General features: G+C 31.3%; 2 protein-coding genes across 3 annotated transcripts; one reads left to right on the top strand and one right to left on the bottom strand.

Moving 5' to 3' along the window:
• Window positions 1–3: 3 nt before the first annotated feature.
• LOC123009431 (DNA repair and recombination protein RAD54-like) lies at window positions 4–5,776 on the top strand. 2 transcript variants are annotated; one of them, XM_044405741.1, is made up of 6 exons: window positions 35–81; window positions 180–257; window positions 311–484; window positions 535–2,187; window positions 5,236–5,517; window positions 5,574–5,776. In XM_044405741.1, exons 2-6 carry the CDS (start codon window positions 255–257, stop codon window positions 5,712–5,714), a joined length of 2,253 nt encoding a protein of 750 aa, XP_044261676.1. In that variant the 5' UTR covers window positions 35–81; window positions 180–254; the 3' UTR covers window positions 5,715–5,776. The 2 variants fall into 2 exon arrangements, with proteins under 2 accessions (XP_044261674.1, XP_044261676.1); XM_044405739.1 differs by having other exon boundaries at window positions 4–257.
• Window positions 5,777–6,831: 1,055 nt separating this feature from the next.
• LOC123008500 (putative metabolite transport protein HI_1104) lies at window positions 6,832–15,017 on the bottom strand. The gene is made up of 4 exons (XM_044404330.1): window positions 14,862–15,017; window positions 9,772–10,915; window positions 9,522–9,719; window positions 6,832–7,247 (listed from the first exon to the last, which is right to left on the bottom strand). Exons 2-4 carry the CDS (start codon window positions 10,907–10,909, stop codon window positions 7,060–7,062), a joined length of 1,524 nt encoding a protein of 507 aa, XP_044260265.1. The 5' UTR covers window positions 10,910–10,915; window positions 14,862–15,017; the 3' UTR covers window positions 6,832–7,059.
• Window positions 15,018–15,531: the final 514 nt, after the last annotated feature.

The following is a 15,531-nucleotide window of genomic DNA, read 5'->3' as shown; positions in this document are numbered from 1 at the left end:
AATCAAGAAATTTATCCAATTATTATGGAAGCTAACCTTCATATTTTTGTTTATACTCGTGAAAGTTGTGTTGTGAACTAGGTAATACATGATACATAAGTAATATTATAAAAGTATAAATCTGAAACACTCATTTGATCGCTGAATGATTTTTTTGCTACGGCTTCACTCAAATCAAGGCGTCGATTTTGCACCAAATTTTCGAAAATTACTTCGCCGCCAATTCCCAACCTACAAATTATAAAAACAACAAAATGGTAAATAGAATCTCAGCCCTTTGTCATTCAGTTTTAAGTGATTAATTTTTTAGAGACGAAGCTTGGCACCAAGTCAAGTATTAAAACGTCAAAATCTTTCACAGCAAGCAAGCTTAAGTGAACCTATTACAACAAAACGAACTCGGAATCAATCAACTGAAAATCCCTCAAAAATACGCAAACCTTTATTAGAATTAAACCCAACAGAAGTTTACATAAGCAACCATGTACGTCAATTTCTTTTTCTTCAATAACTTTACTCAAAGTTCTATTTTAGGAGGAAATTATTAAAAAACTGTCCGCTCCCTTTAAGTGCCCTCTTCCTGATTATCAAGGATGCAATTCGACCCGAACCTTGGGAATGCGTCGAAGCAAACCTCGCCGCCCTTTGTATGATCCCAACACTCCAAACGCTCTCGTTCTCTATTCGCCTCCAGAGCAATCTGAACACGAAAAAATCAAAAGTGACGCCCCCATTCTTGTTCATGTTGTTGTCGACCCTACTTTGAGTAACATCTTGCGCCCCCATCAACGCGAAGGTGTTAAATTCATGTACGACTGTGTGACTGGCGTCCAAATACCCAACTCATATGGTTGCATAATGGCCGATGAGATGGGGTTGGGCAAAACCTTGCAATGCATTACTTTATTGTGGACTCTGGTGCGCCAGGGTCCTGAATGCAGGCCCACCATTGACAAGGCTATCATCGTGTGTCCCAGTTCCCTGGTTCGTAATTGGAGCAATGAAATTGACAAGTGGCTCAAAGGCAGGTTAAACTCCGTAATTATGGATGGGGGCCCCGACGCGAAGAAAAAACTGACACAGTTTATGCAGGGTTTTGGACGGACGGCTATTCCTGTATTAATTATTTCATATGAGACATTTCGAATGCATGCAAGTATTTTGCATAGTAGTGAGATTGGATTAGTGTTGTGTGATGAGGGGCACAGGCTAAAAAACTGTGAGAATCAGACATACAAAGCTTTGATGGGGCTCAAGGCGAAAAGGAGAGTTTTGTTGAGCGGTACACCAATTCAGAACGACTTATTAGAATATTTCAGTTTGGTTCATTTTGTTAATGAAGGGTTGTTAGGAAGTGCTCAGGAGTTTAAAAAGAAGTATGAAAATCCAATTCTACGGGGACAAGACTCCACCGCAACTGATTCAGAAAGACAGAAAGCTGTGGAATGTCTTAAGGAATTATCAGACTTGGTTAATCGGTGTCTTATCAGACGCACTTCAAATCTCCTCACTAAATATCTACCAGTGAAATTCGAAATGATTGTTATTTGTCAACTAACACCATTACAAAAACAAATCTACTTGAATTATATCAATTCAGAAGGTTTACGAAAATCGGTCTTAAATGATGTTGAAGTTAAAGCGTCTCTAAGCGCTTTAGCGAGTATTACAACATTGAAAAAATTGTGCAACCACCCTGATTTGATCTTGGATAAAATTCTTGAAGGTGGTGAGGGTTTCGAAAAATCTCGTCAGTTGTTTCCTCCAAATCACAGTGATAAAGATGTAATGCCGGAATTGTCGGGCAAACTGATGCTTCTCGATTGTTTCTTAGCGAATTTAAAAACCAACTACGATGATAAAATTGTGTTAGTTTCAAATTATACACAAACTTTAGATCTGTTTGAAAAGTTGTGTCGAAAGAGAGGGTATCGCTATGTACGTCTTGATGGAACAATGAGTATTAAAAAAAGAGCCAAAGTGGTCGCAAATTTCAACGACCCGGAATCCGGAGAGTTTATTTTTATGTTGAGTTCCAAGGCTGGAGGTTGTGGCTTGAATTTGATTGGAGCAAATCGATTGATTATGTTTGATCCGGATTGGAATCCAGCAAATGATGATCAAGCTATGGCAAGAGTATGGAGAGATGGACAACAAAAACCTTGCTACATTTATAGGTTTTTAGCGGTAAGGAACAAGTTTTATTTTTTTAATGTGCCACTTAATAGTCTTTATAATTTTAAAAATACAAAGTGTCAGAATTTGCACCCCAGAGAAAAAATTCAAGTAAGATAAGATACCAGGAATATGGACAAAATGTTTGAAAAATTCTATCTGCCAAAAAATTTTGACATTTGACGTTTTTTTTATATCTATTTAATGATGCTGATTATCTTGGATGTTTTTTTATAATTATTTAGTTAAGGTACAAACATTTTGCTAATAAAAGCCACACATAACATTAAACAGACTTACAATTTAGGATACAGCTTCCTTGTTTCCTCTTTTAATAGCCTATAGCAAAAAAACTTGGAAAATTATTTTTCCAACAGAAATAAATAGAGTCAAAGTGCAAAATTTAAATTTAAATTTCGAAGTTATGAGGGTTTAAAGTTTGCACTTTGACTCTATTTATTTCTGTTGTAAAAATAATTTTCCAAGTTTTCTTGCTATAGGCTATTAAAAGAGGAAACAAGGAAGCTGTATCCTAAATTGTAACTCTGTTCAATGTTATTTGTGGCTTTTGTTGGCAAAATTTTTGTCCCTTTACTAAATAATTGTAAAAAAACATATACAAGATCATCAGTATTCTTAAATAGACATAAAAAATGTCAAATGTCAAAATTTTTTGACAGAGAATTTTTTAAACATTTTTTTCATGTTCCTAGTATCTTACCTTACTTGAAAATTTTCTCTGGGGCGCGAGTTCTGGCGCACCTTGTATAAAAACATGTAGATCATGAAATAAGGCTGAGAATGATGAATTTTGTACAGTAATTACAAAAATGTGTTTTACCTTTCATTATCCTGAAAATATCAGTTCTAAAGCTCAAAAGTGCAACAACACTAACTTTAGTGTAATAATGGGATAATAATAAGCATTTTACAATAATTGATAAAACATTTATACAAATAATAAAATATAAGTTCGTTGATTATGTACTTGTATTTTCTTACACTACTACGCATTATCAAAAACAATCGAATCAACTAGGTATAAATCTTTAGAGCAATAAAGTAATATTTTAAGTAGCTTAAAGCTATTTACTTATCAACTTCAGTCCAATTGGCAGTGTTTTTAGAAGCATTCTTAGCTCTTCGTGCTGTATATTTTGACTACAGTACAAAAATTCAATTTGTCTTATTTGTGTTGAATAATTAATTTTCATTGAAAGAAACTAAACCTTAATTAAGAAAATACGAAAACTAGATAACTAAAAATCAAATAAAGACAATTTTACAAAAATAGGTAACTAAACAAATGAATAACTGTGATAATAAACAAGTGTCAATATTCTTTATGATAATCACATGTTTATTTTATTTTTTAGAACAATTTACTAATGAAAATTGTTTACAATACGGAAAAAACTATTTCTAGAATTAACACAACAATAAAAAACATTGCATTATCTTAAGCTCATCGAATTAATAAGAATTTCATTTCTATCTAATCATCTTAAGTATTTTCAGGTAATTAAATAAAGTATTTCACTTAAAACAAAAACCATTTAGAATCGACAAAGAATTAGAGTTAACAAAAATCATATTGCCGTTTACTCACTAACAGTATAATTTTTTTATCTAATCAATAATGATTCTTATTAATTATATGTTATCATTCACCTTAACATTACTTTAGAACAATATAGTTTATCACCAATTAAAATAATGATCTAGACGTAACCTTGACCAATCAATTGTCATTTTAAAAATTTTATGTATAAAAATTTTGTCATTTATTTTTATTTTTTGTCTATGATGATACTGATGATCTTGTATATGTTTTTTTTATAATTACTTGCCAATAAAAGCCACAAATAATATAACAGAGTTACAATTTAGGATACACCTTCCTTGTTTCCTATTCTAATAGCCTGTAGCAAAAAAACTTGGAAAATATTTTTTCCGACGGAAATAAATAGAGTCAAAGTGCAAAATTTAAATACTCATAACGTCGAAATTTTTATAGATAGTATTTTTTTAACATTGTTTTCCATTTTCCCGATATCTTACTTTACATGGCATTTTTCTCTGGGGCGCGAGTTCTGGCGCACTCTGTATGAAAAACTTCATTGCGTGTGTTGCTTTTCGGAATTAACTTCGTTTAAAAATAACACAAAAAGACATTTTTTGTAGAAAATTGTCCATTTAATCCGAATTTGCCAAAACATTTCAAAAAACCTCTTCCAAAGTAAAATTTAACGCCTTCAATAGATTGATTACTGTGCTTTCGCCTCCCAAATTAGGGCACACAATTTTTTATGGCAACAAATTAAATGCACAGTGTATTATTTAAAATGTCAGTATTTTTGTGATCAGTAAAAATAATAAATGCATAATAAAGACAATAATGAATGACTAGCAAAACTAATTAATTTATTATTCGCACATTTACTACAAACAAAATGTTTCCGAGCAAAACTGGAATGTTGCAAACTGTTCAAAAACAAAATTGTGATATCAAGAGCACAGCAGGGCATAGATTGGCGTATGCTGATTAGACTGATTATTACCATTTGTGCACAGTTTTCAACTCTTGCTAAAATCATTCGTGCGCAGAGGCCCTTGCTAATACATATACCAACCTACAATAATAATAAATAACATTCTTGCGCAGGGGCCATACATTGTTATGTAACCAAGATTGAAAATTCCTTAAATTTTATGTTGTTTTGCTAATTTTGGTTAAAGGTTCTGAGCGTTTATTATTTTTACTGTGGGTACAAATTGGATTTTTTTACTGAACAATTTACAATCAAATACTGTGCATCTTTTACTTGGCATTTATGATTTTTACTGTGCAAAATATTATATTATACTAATCATTTATCATTTTATACTGATCAAAATTGAATTATTTTTTTTTTAATTATTAGGTACTACTCATTTTTTATATTACGCCAAAAACTTACTTCAAATGCAAACATCATGTTTGTTTTCTTATAATAAAGACTACATTTAGTTTTAATATTTGATATTGCTTGATTTTATAAGTATATTGTTCCATTACAGGCGGGTACCATTGAAGAGAAAATTTTCCAAAGGCAAGCTCACAAAAAAGCATTGAGCTCGACTGTCGTCGACAATAATGGAGAAACAGCGAGGCACTTTAGCGTCGCAGAATTGCGCGAATTATTTAAATTGGAGGAAACGGATTCGGACACACATGCAAGACTTAAATGTAAACGGTGTTTATGTAAAATACAAACGAAAAATCCACCTGATGAGGCAGATTGTACATCGGATTTGACGCATTGGTATCACTGTTGGGACAAAAAAGGATTGGCGGATATGGTAAATATTTCTTATAACTGCTCTCGAAACTATTGTAATGTTTCGTTTTTTTATAGGTTCTTAAGCAGATATGGGACATGGCGACATACATTTCATTTGTATTTCATCAAAAATCAGCTAAGCAAGAAGTTAAACCTGTTAAAGAAGAGGAAGAGGATCCCGATTACGACAAAGATGATTCGGATTATTCAGAATAGTGTATATAATAGTAATAGTGTAAATATGTAAGATAATACAATAGTGTTGTTCTTTGGTTTAATTGCTCATTTTTCTGTACTCATAAAATTTAGAACGGCAAGTAAAAAGGAGGGTGTGTTTTGACACTTTCTGAAATTTTACTGAAAAGCAGGCTCTAAAATCAAATTTAACTTTTCGAAACCTCCAAAACGTCAAAAAGCCTGAAACATCAATGACTTTAGTAAAGTCCGTTTTTTTTATTTATGCGTGTGGATCAAATAATTCGAAAAACGTACTAGATAGCTATCTCTTTTCAACATTTGTAAACAGCCTCGTTGCTCTGTCGCTAGGTATTTGGCCGGTCACGCTTTTTATCTCACTTTAACAAATGCGATTAAAGTAACGCTGGACTACTGATTTGTTACTTTAGTATCAAAAACGCAAATTTTAACAGTCTGTTAAATGTCAAAAACAGATGAAGGTCATGTCGTGTTCTTGATTCACTCTTCCTCCACCAGCAAAAAAAAAATAGTACTTTATTATTATTATATGTATACAGGGTTGCGCCAAAACTCGCGCCTCAGAGAAAAATGTCATATAAGGTGAGATACCAGGAACATGGAAAAAATGTTAAAAAAATTTTATCTATAAAAATTTCCGAGTTATAAGGGTTTAAAGTTTGCACTTTGACTCTATTTATTTCTGTTGGAAAAATGGTTTTCCAAGTTTTTTTGCTATAGGCTATTAAAAGAGGAAACAAGGAAGCTGTATCCTAAATTGTAAATGTGTTCAATGTTATTTGTGGCTTTTATTGGCAAAATTTTTGTCCCTTTACTAAATAATTGTAAAAAAACATAAACAAGCTCATCAGTATCATTAAAAAGATATAAAAAATGTCAAATGTCAAAATTTTTTGACAGATAGAATTTTTTAACCATTTTTTTCATGTTCCTGGTATCTTACCTTACTTGAAAATTTTCTCTGGGGCGCGAGTTCTGACGCACCTATATATATTATATAATATACTATTACATAATTAACTGGTGCCTAATTCAAATAATTTCTTTTTAATTTCACTAGAAATGTAATTGAATAAACTATCCAATATGAGGAAGATAATAATTACTAAAAACAAAATTTGTTCTATTTATTTATTTGTAAATTCATGCAACAAAAATACAATGCTTAACAATCTTTGTACGTCCCTCATGTGTTTATGAAACACAAAATCGTTATGCTAATCAAGCACACGCACATAATCTAATAATACTTAATAATTAATAGCTTTCTATCGTAGAGAGCTTAATGGCCTATAATTATAATACGGCCTAAGATTTATCCCATCCTAGTCAGTCAAATATTTCTTCAAAGTCGGCTCGTTTCGTGAATATTATTTTTTGTGTTGGCAACCATTGATGTTATTGTTGGTAGGTTTGTTTCATCAGCCGTTGTGAAAATGTTATTGTCATGACCCCCATCTTTAGGAGCGGTGGCTTCTGGTTGTGGTTTGGGACCATCCATTATGAAAATTGTGAGGAGGAACATAATGGAACCTGCAAGCAATTTTGTTATTAATTTATTTTTCTATTTCGGTGTCATAATGAGCATTTTATGCAACTGAAAACAGTTGCACAAAATGCAGTTTAGTATTTATGCAATACTAATGCAGTTTAAGATATTTTCAAGCAATTTGTTACCGCCTACATCAAATGTCATAAATTTTAACTGTCAAATATTACTTATTTATTCGACGAGTTTGAGTGTAAATCGGACGCTTTATTTCACGAATGGATTTTTAAACCACGAGTGTTAACGAGTGGTTTATCTTTCATGAGGTGGAATAAATGAACCAATTTACACGAAGACGAGTTTCTTTAAATCTGTTAAAAATAACACTAGGCGTCATTTTTAATTTTTTTAGATAAAAATAAAAATAAAAATTTAGATAAAAATACCTGTATTCTATGTAATTTTGTTCAGAAAATCTAAAAGTGATCACCAAAATTCTCCATCACGTAGGGTTTTTTTTTGTTATTTTTGTGGTTGAAGTAATCACTCATATTCACGATATAGATTGAACTAAAAAAAATGTATAAACCATTTCTAATTTTAAATTACACAAAATGAACCACTAGATACATAATAAATTGAACACAAATTTAACAAAGAAATATTTTTTAAAATTTCCTTTTTGTTTTTGTTATGCGAAGTAAAGGTAATCTAGTCCATCGCCTAAAATTATTTTCAATTATACAGCGTGTTTTAAAAATAAGTTACAATGCAAACTTGTGTTTTTTTAAATGGCATTAGCGTTTTTAGATGTAGATTTTTATTAAACTTTTATTGGTCGATTTTGCTAAGTTTTGAAAATAAGACGGTTTTTTTGACAAAAACATACACTTTTTAAAAATGTATTACACAAAGACGAAGACAAATAAAAAGATATTTAACGTTAAACATTAAAAAAAATAATTACTATTATTTCAGTAGCCAAAAAATGCACAGTTGCACAAGAGATGGAAGAAATATCATTTAATAATTTACATTTGTGTTAAACTGAGTCCATTATTTTTTATTTTTACAATAAAATTATTCGAATTTCAGTATTTATAAGCACTTTTACAATCTCTGGATAAATCAACGGATAAGTGATCCGTAGTGGAATTACTATGGTTGCTATAGGATCAACAATGCTCAGATATTGATAGGCATTGTTGCTTCAATTAATATTGAATGTTAAATATCTTTTTATTTATCAATTCTAGACATTAAAAGTTTATTTTTTTAGATAGACAATTTATCAATCTATTAGATACAAAAATTAAAAATAGGGTGTTCCATTAAATTTTTTTAGGTTATTCAACTTTTAACAAACTCCTTAATTTATTAATCTTTACAAATGCAATACACTAAAAAATTGCTACAGATTTAAATTCTATACTTTCTTCTTTGTAGAAGTAGGAAAAATTTTTTGTCTTACTTTTTGTGTAATAGATTTTCAAAAAGTGCATGTTTTCGTCAAAAAAACGTCTTGTTTCTAAAACTAAGCAAAATAGACTAATAAAAGTTCAGCGTAAAAACAGTGTTTTAAAAGGCTACATTTAAAAATGCCAAGAAACATACTGTGTTTCATTTAAAAAAAACACAAGTTTGTATCGTAACTTATTTTTGGGACATGCTGTATGGTTGAAAATAATTTTAGGTGATGCACTAGATTAGTATCTATCAATGTTCTATACAATTTTTTTTAGTTGTACCATTTAAATGTCACTAATGGACTTTTTTTTTTACTTTGATACCTTTTTGTCATGGCACTGCCATCTTGATGAAAACGCTCTTTTTTATCACTTAGAGTCCTTAAAGTTTTGTTGAAAGAAATCGAATTGGAAAATGCACTTCGACAGCTAAGTGTTATACAATTTTACAATAGTTTTTAGATACATATAGAATAAATTTCATTTTTATTAATGTCAAAATTAAAAATGTCAAAATTACTTGCTTAAACGGAAAATAAATTGATTTGCGATTACAAATCAGTAGTAAAGAATGAAATTTCCTATAATAATGCCGTAGGTTAACGTTTATCAAAAAAAAATAATTAAAATGAGAAATGTTAGACGTTTTTTTCATTTTTACCATTATAAATCAAATAGTGTGTTTTAAGACTGGTACCAAAAATTATGCTGTTAAGAAAATCATCTCGGCTAGTGTAATCTAACGTTTTGTATTAAGAAATGCCAAACAGTTGTCAAAACTTCCTTACACAGGAGAAACGTAAATTTTGACAGTGTTGAACAATAAAATAATACAACAATAATAATACTTACTTATTCCGTAAAAACCGGCGTAGAAAATGTAAAGACTTTCTCTGTATCCTATGGCTTTGGAGACAGGTTCGACAACAATAGGTAAGTTTCCTCCAATGTTATTCATGACGAAGAGAAAGACTCCAACAGTAGTAGATCGCACATGCAAAGGCACTATTTCGACCAAAATTGCGAAAAGAATTCCGAACCACATTTCAGCTGAAAATTTATGATTCGAGAAAAGTCTCCAAGAGTTTTGTTATAAACTTACCGAAAAAGTAAGAAAGTCCTAAGAAAATCATAGCCCAAGTCGGATTGAAATAAACACTACCGAAGGCTCCAGGTGTGGCAATGATTTGACTTATGGCAAGTACCATAACTCTTGATCGGATTCCCATTTTGGCAACGAAAACGTCTGAAACGATTCCACCAACTACTACCCCAATACTCCCAACAATAATAGTGACAGCAAACAACCACCATCCTAAATCATACTCTGGGAAGTATTGTTGATAATACAGATCGCAGTTGTATGCGAAACACATGCCACCACAGTGTCTCAGACTAGCAGCCAAACACAGCATGATTATCCTAGGATCAAGAATAATCGTCCAAATAGTGATTTTTTTCGCATTTGGGTCATGATCAGCATCTTCTCCAATTGACTGTCTTGGAGGTTCTTTCAGCGTGAACCAAGTTAACACTCCCACAATCAAAGCAACAATTCCAGTCCCGTAATAAGTGACTCTCCACCCCAAACCCCAGGCATTGAGTGGAGGCACATATCGCCCCACGGGAAATGCAATACCATAGCCCCCATAGATCCCCCAGTTGAAAATCGACATAGCCAACGCTCGTTGTTTTTCCGGAAATATATCCGAAAGTAATCCAGTTGCCAGAGGATTACAGCCAGATTCCCCAGCCGCCATGATCATCCTTAACAAGACCAATTGCCAGTATTCTGTGACTCCCCCACAGAGAATGATAGCAATAGAAAAAACGATGGTGCAAATGGCCAAAATGCGTACTCTGTTGTATTTATCTGCAGCGATTCCGAGTATGACGCCCACAACAGTGAAAACGACCATAAAAGTTGGCCCGGCTAAAATCTGGTAGTCTATTCCCAGTCCATTGTAGTTCCATTCACAGTAAGGAGTACCATTGATGTTATAAGATAAGCAGATTTCGGAACTGTTGGCCGTATCACAGGTGGCGGGGAGGTCGCTTAGAGAGAATTCGGTGCTGTTGAATTGACAAGCGATGTCGCCGAAGTGGAGGTCCATAGCAATGACTTTCGAGGTGACGCCAATTAGGTAGTGGCCAAGTTCACCTAAGACATAGCCTATGGAGACTATTGCCAGGACGTAGGGCTGATACAGAAAACTGAGCTTCTCGAAGAAAGGCAACATCTTGCTCTAGAATTAGAAAATTTTCATATTGAGAATATTTTTTTTTCATTTAAAACAAAAATTATAATTTATCAGTTATTATTTATAATTATTTTTAACAATTACTTATACAGGGTGTGTCAGAATTCGCGGTCCAGAGAATAATTTCAAGTAATATAAGATACCAGGAACATGGAAAATATGTTTAAAAAATTTTGACATTTGACATTTTTTATGTCTATTTAATACTCGTGATCTTGTATATGTTTTTTTATAATTATTTAGTAAACATTAATTTAGTAACATTAAACAGAGTTACAATTTAGCATAAAGCTTTCTTGTTTCCTCTCCTAATAGCCTGTAGCAACAAAATTTGGAAAATTATTTTTCCAACAGAAATAAATAGAATCAAAGTGCAAAATTTAAACACTCATAACTTCGAAATTTTTATAGATAGAATTTTTTAAACATTTTTTCCATATTTCTAGTATCGTACCTTATATGGCATTTTTCTCTGGGGTGCGAGTTCTAGCACACCTGTATTATAGATAGAATTCAAATTTAACGTTTTATAATAGTTTGTGTATAACAAGTCTTTTTTAAATTTTGCTGTGTTGTGAACGGACCACAATTTTTAATACAAATACAACTTTCAATACGATGGTTCGTTCACAATCAAACTTTCGTGAATAACTTCGACGCAAAACAACTCCTGTAGGAACTTTATATTTAAAACATCAAAATATGCAACTGCATTTCTTATTTGACCAACTGTTTTACATTATTGAATTTGAATGATCACGATTTAAAATATAATTTTTCAAGTTTTCAGCTGAAAAGTACTGTTTTTGTTTTTTCGGTATTTTATAGCTGAAACAATTAAATTTCCAGTAATAGTTGCGCAAAAATGTTTTTATATCGGATCGGGGAGTTTTATAATTATTAGTGTTATTATTCTGCACTATCATTTTTTTTTATCAAAAAGACGCAACAGCAATATTGAAATTTTTTGTTTAGGTAGGTAATTGCAACTTTATGATATGGCAAGCCTATAAAAAATGTACCTAGGCATTATTATGGATCGTTGATTTTTCACTCTTTGTAACGTAAATCTCTGAAATAAGAGAAACACATCGATGGTAAAATTCTGTTTGTTTACATTATTTGCATTTTATTGCCAGTTGCCACAGAAAGCAGGTTTAGAAAAACTATGCAACTTTCAGTACACCAATTGTCAATAGCTCATTCGGTACCCTGGAGCCTTTTAGTGTAAATGTGCTAATACTAAATAATAAAAAATAATAAATAATTGAACAAATTCTTTCTACTGGGCGTCCGGTCTCAAACTCGAATATAAAGAAATAATGTTGAATGTGATTTTTAAGTGTTTTTATAATTTTTTTGATAATAAAATAAGCAGGTATCTAAATAATCAAGAATTTACTTGGTTTTTATTAAAAACCACAAAAAGTATTAAGTAATAAAGAAAATCAAATACGTTTTGATCACAGAAACCTATTCTGCATTGGAGTAATTATTCATTTTTACTTAACTATAAATAAACTGTAAAAAACTTTGGACGTTTTTGACAAGTACCGCATACTTATTTCACCAAATGTTAGTCTTTAACTTCATTTTGGTGTTTCTAATAGTAAAACTTATGTTATATCAAAGTTAACCTTAAAGTAAAAATACCATTTACCATTTTTATTCTTATTTTTGGAATTATTTGACGCAAAATAATTTTATCTTTTATCTAGGTACCATCACGTAGGTTATATTGGCGAGCAAGAATCAATAAAACTAAACAATACCATGTTAAATCCCTATGTATGTTTGCGATTGAGATCGGACATATTATTCTAACGCCTCATAAAGTACTAGTATAAAACACTAGTGTGTTATTGGTTGCAACACTTATAACTTACTAGTGTGTTATAGAAGTCATAATATATTTGAAATCAGTATAGTAACACGGTTATACTTTTTTATATCTTGATTATTGTGTATAAAAGTGTCACTTGATGTTGCGAATAGAAGTTTTTGTTGGCTATAATAAAATATACTAAGTATAATAAGTATCAAGGACGGTAAGTGCCTTTTACCGGATATCCCCATATTTACCCGAGACCGGTAGCACTAACTCCCGAGATACTTACACTATTTTTGCTCTTTCGATTTGTTAATTAACTGATTTATAATTTCTGAGAAATTAAAATTGAGGTACGGGGCCAAAAACACTACATTTAAAAAATGGTGTGATGAAAAAAAAATATCAGGCAAATTGCTGAGAGCAAAGCTTGTGAAATAAAATGACTGATCGGGCATAAAAGTATTTTGTTGATTTGTGTGTTTTTATGATCAAGAAAGGTTAAAAAGGAAAATAGAATTTTATAATATTGTGAAAATATTTTGAAACAACAATTGAGATTCAAAATTGAAATTAAATAAAAATAGCAAAACTTTCAAAATCAATGTTTTTCAAGGCAATGCTATTAAACTGTTCCTAATAAGAATGACGACTATATGTCTTACTTACTAAAAGAATTTGAAGTACCAATAATGGAAGAATTGTAAAAATGTAACAATAAAGCTCCTTGTTGGCAAAATTGTTTGTGTTGGAAAGTGTCGACAGAACATTTTAACAAACAAAAAATTAAAAGAAAAACATTTTTGTCTTTTAATTAAATTTTAGTTAAAAAATATGAAATGTTATGGTGTAACGATAATGTTAAAAATTATAATATTAAAAGAAAATAATTATTTTAGCGAAAACAGATGGTGTAGGTGTAGAATAAAAATGAAGATATTGAAAATAAATGTAATTTTATATCAGATTAGTTAATACATTTTAATTAATATTCATTAGTTACGTTGTACTTAAATATTTACAATATTGTTGTTGGAGTAAAATTAATTGTGTGGGATTAAAGTCAGTGGAAACAAACGGATTTTCCTTTTATTATTATTTGCTTTATAAATTATACAGAATGTGCCAGAACTCGCGCCCCAGAGAAAAATGTCATGTAAGGTAAGATACCAGGAACATGGAAAAATGTTAAAAAAGTTCTACCTCTAAAAATTTCGAAGTTGTGAGAGTTTAAATTTTGCACTTTGACTCTATTTCTGTTGAAAAAATAGTTTTACAAGTTTTTTTGCTACAGGCTATTAGAAGAGGAAACAAGAAAGCTGTATTCTAAATTATCTCTGTTTAATGTTATTACTGGCTTTTATTGGCAAAATTTTTGTAATACAAGATGATCAGAATCATTAAATAGACATAAAAAATGTCAAATGTCAAAAAACTGTTCCTGGTTTCTTATTTTACTTAAAGTTTTCCTTTGGGGAGCGAGTTCTGACTCACCCTGTATTATTTCTTCTTTTATATGACGGGAAATAACTGCAAATAAGGAATTTTCTATCGAAGAATATAAAAATAAAGGAAAAATGTTGTGAAAAATTACCATCCAGTCAACCAAAGCAGAAGATAATAGGATATCTGCGTTGAGATGTAACACAAAAATTAGTAAATTACAGAGAACGAATGTCGAGGTCTTTGTTCATGGTAGTAATTTTCCCCAAGAAATGCATTAAGTACCACAAAGAGAAAGCCCGACATTGGAAAAAAAACTGCACAATGTCTTTCAAGGGCGTGATAAAAATTTGCAACGATTTTTTACACTAAACATCGTCTATTATGTTTCCGAAATCGGTTAAGTGAAGTGTAACGTAAATTACTTAAGTACGATTCGTTCCGTTTACATTATCAATGTCAAGGTCAAATTGGCAATTGAACCGAAGAATTAGATATTTCTTTTCGTCTGTTCTCCTTCAATGTCAACCGATTGCAAACTACTTCCGAAACTATTTCGAGTTCAAGGATTTTAGAGTCATGGTAAAAGTTCGTTATGGTCTTTTAAAGGAAAATCCCAGGATTTTATCATAAGTTTCAAAAAATTTCAAAAATACTTACGTGTTTTGAGGCACTTCAGCACTCACTTTAACTTTTAACCGGAACCGCACTATGTAACTCCAGGCGGGCAAATTCGCCAACGGTTTCACCTGCTGAACTGCAACAGGTCTTCAGGAGTCCGGTTTTGAAATAGTAGTGAACGCCGGACTCCCACCTACTCTGAAAGCCACTCCATAGCAATACTCCAAAGCTAAAATTGCGTTGGGGTCTTATTTATATTGACTGGAAAATGCCCGATGACGAAACAATGGATTCCCAAAAGTTTGGCACGGAAGAGATAAACGAATGGAAATTACATCAAGAGGTTTCGGCGAAATTGTAATAACGGAGTCGTTAGTGGACTATTTTATATTTTAGCTATGTCATCTATTACTCGTTAAATTATAGGTGGCTAATTACTGTTTTTACTATTTTTGTCTCAGCGTGCTGCTCTGAGGGTAGAAATTACAAAAACATCTTATTTTACAAACTAAGAAAAAGGGTTATTAAAAGTTGATTTTTTTTACGTTTTACACGTTTATGAAATTAATGTATTTTTAGTTATAAAATTAATATTGTTAAGGGATAGCAAAATAATCTAATACTCATACGTGTCTTTGCTAAACCACATCCTTTCTCTGTTATTTCGATAACATAAATAATTCTTGTACAGTTGGGTACAAATTACTTT

Source organism: Tribolium madens, unplaced genomic scaffold (genome assembly GCF_015345945.1).
Source record: "Tribolium madens isolate multiple individuals breed KSU strain unplaced genomic scaffold, Tmad_KSU_1.1 Scaffold_71;HRSCAF=194;Tcas5.2_LG6, whole genome shotgun sequence".
In the NCBI taxonomy this organism is placed as follows: domain Eukaryota; kingdom Metazoa; phylum Arthropoda; class Insecta; order Coleoptera; family Tenebrionidae; genus Tribolium; species Tribolium madens.
Note: the sequence above shows the minus strand (reverse complement) of the source record. Positions and strands in the feature narration are given on the sequence as shown.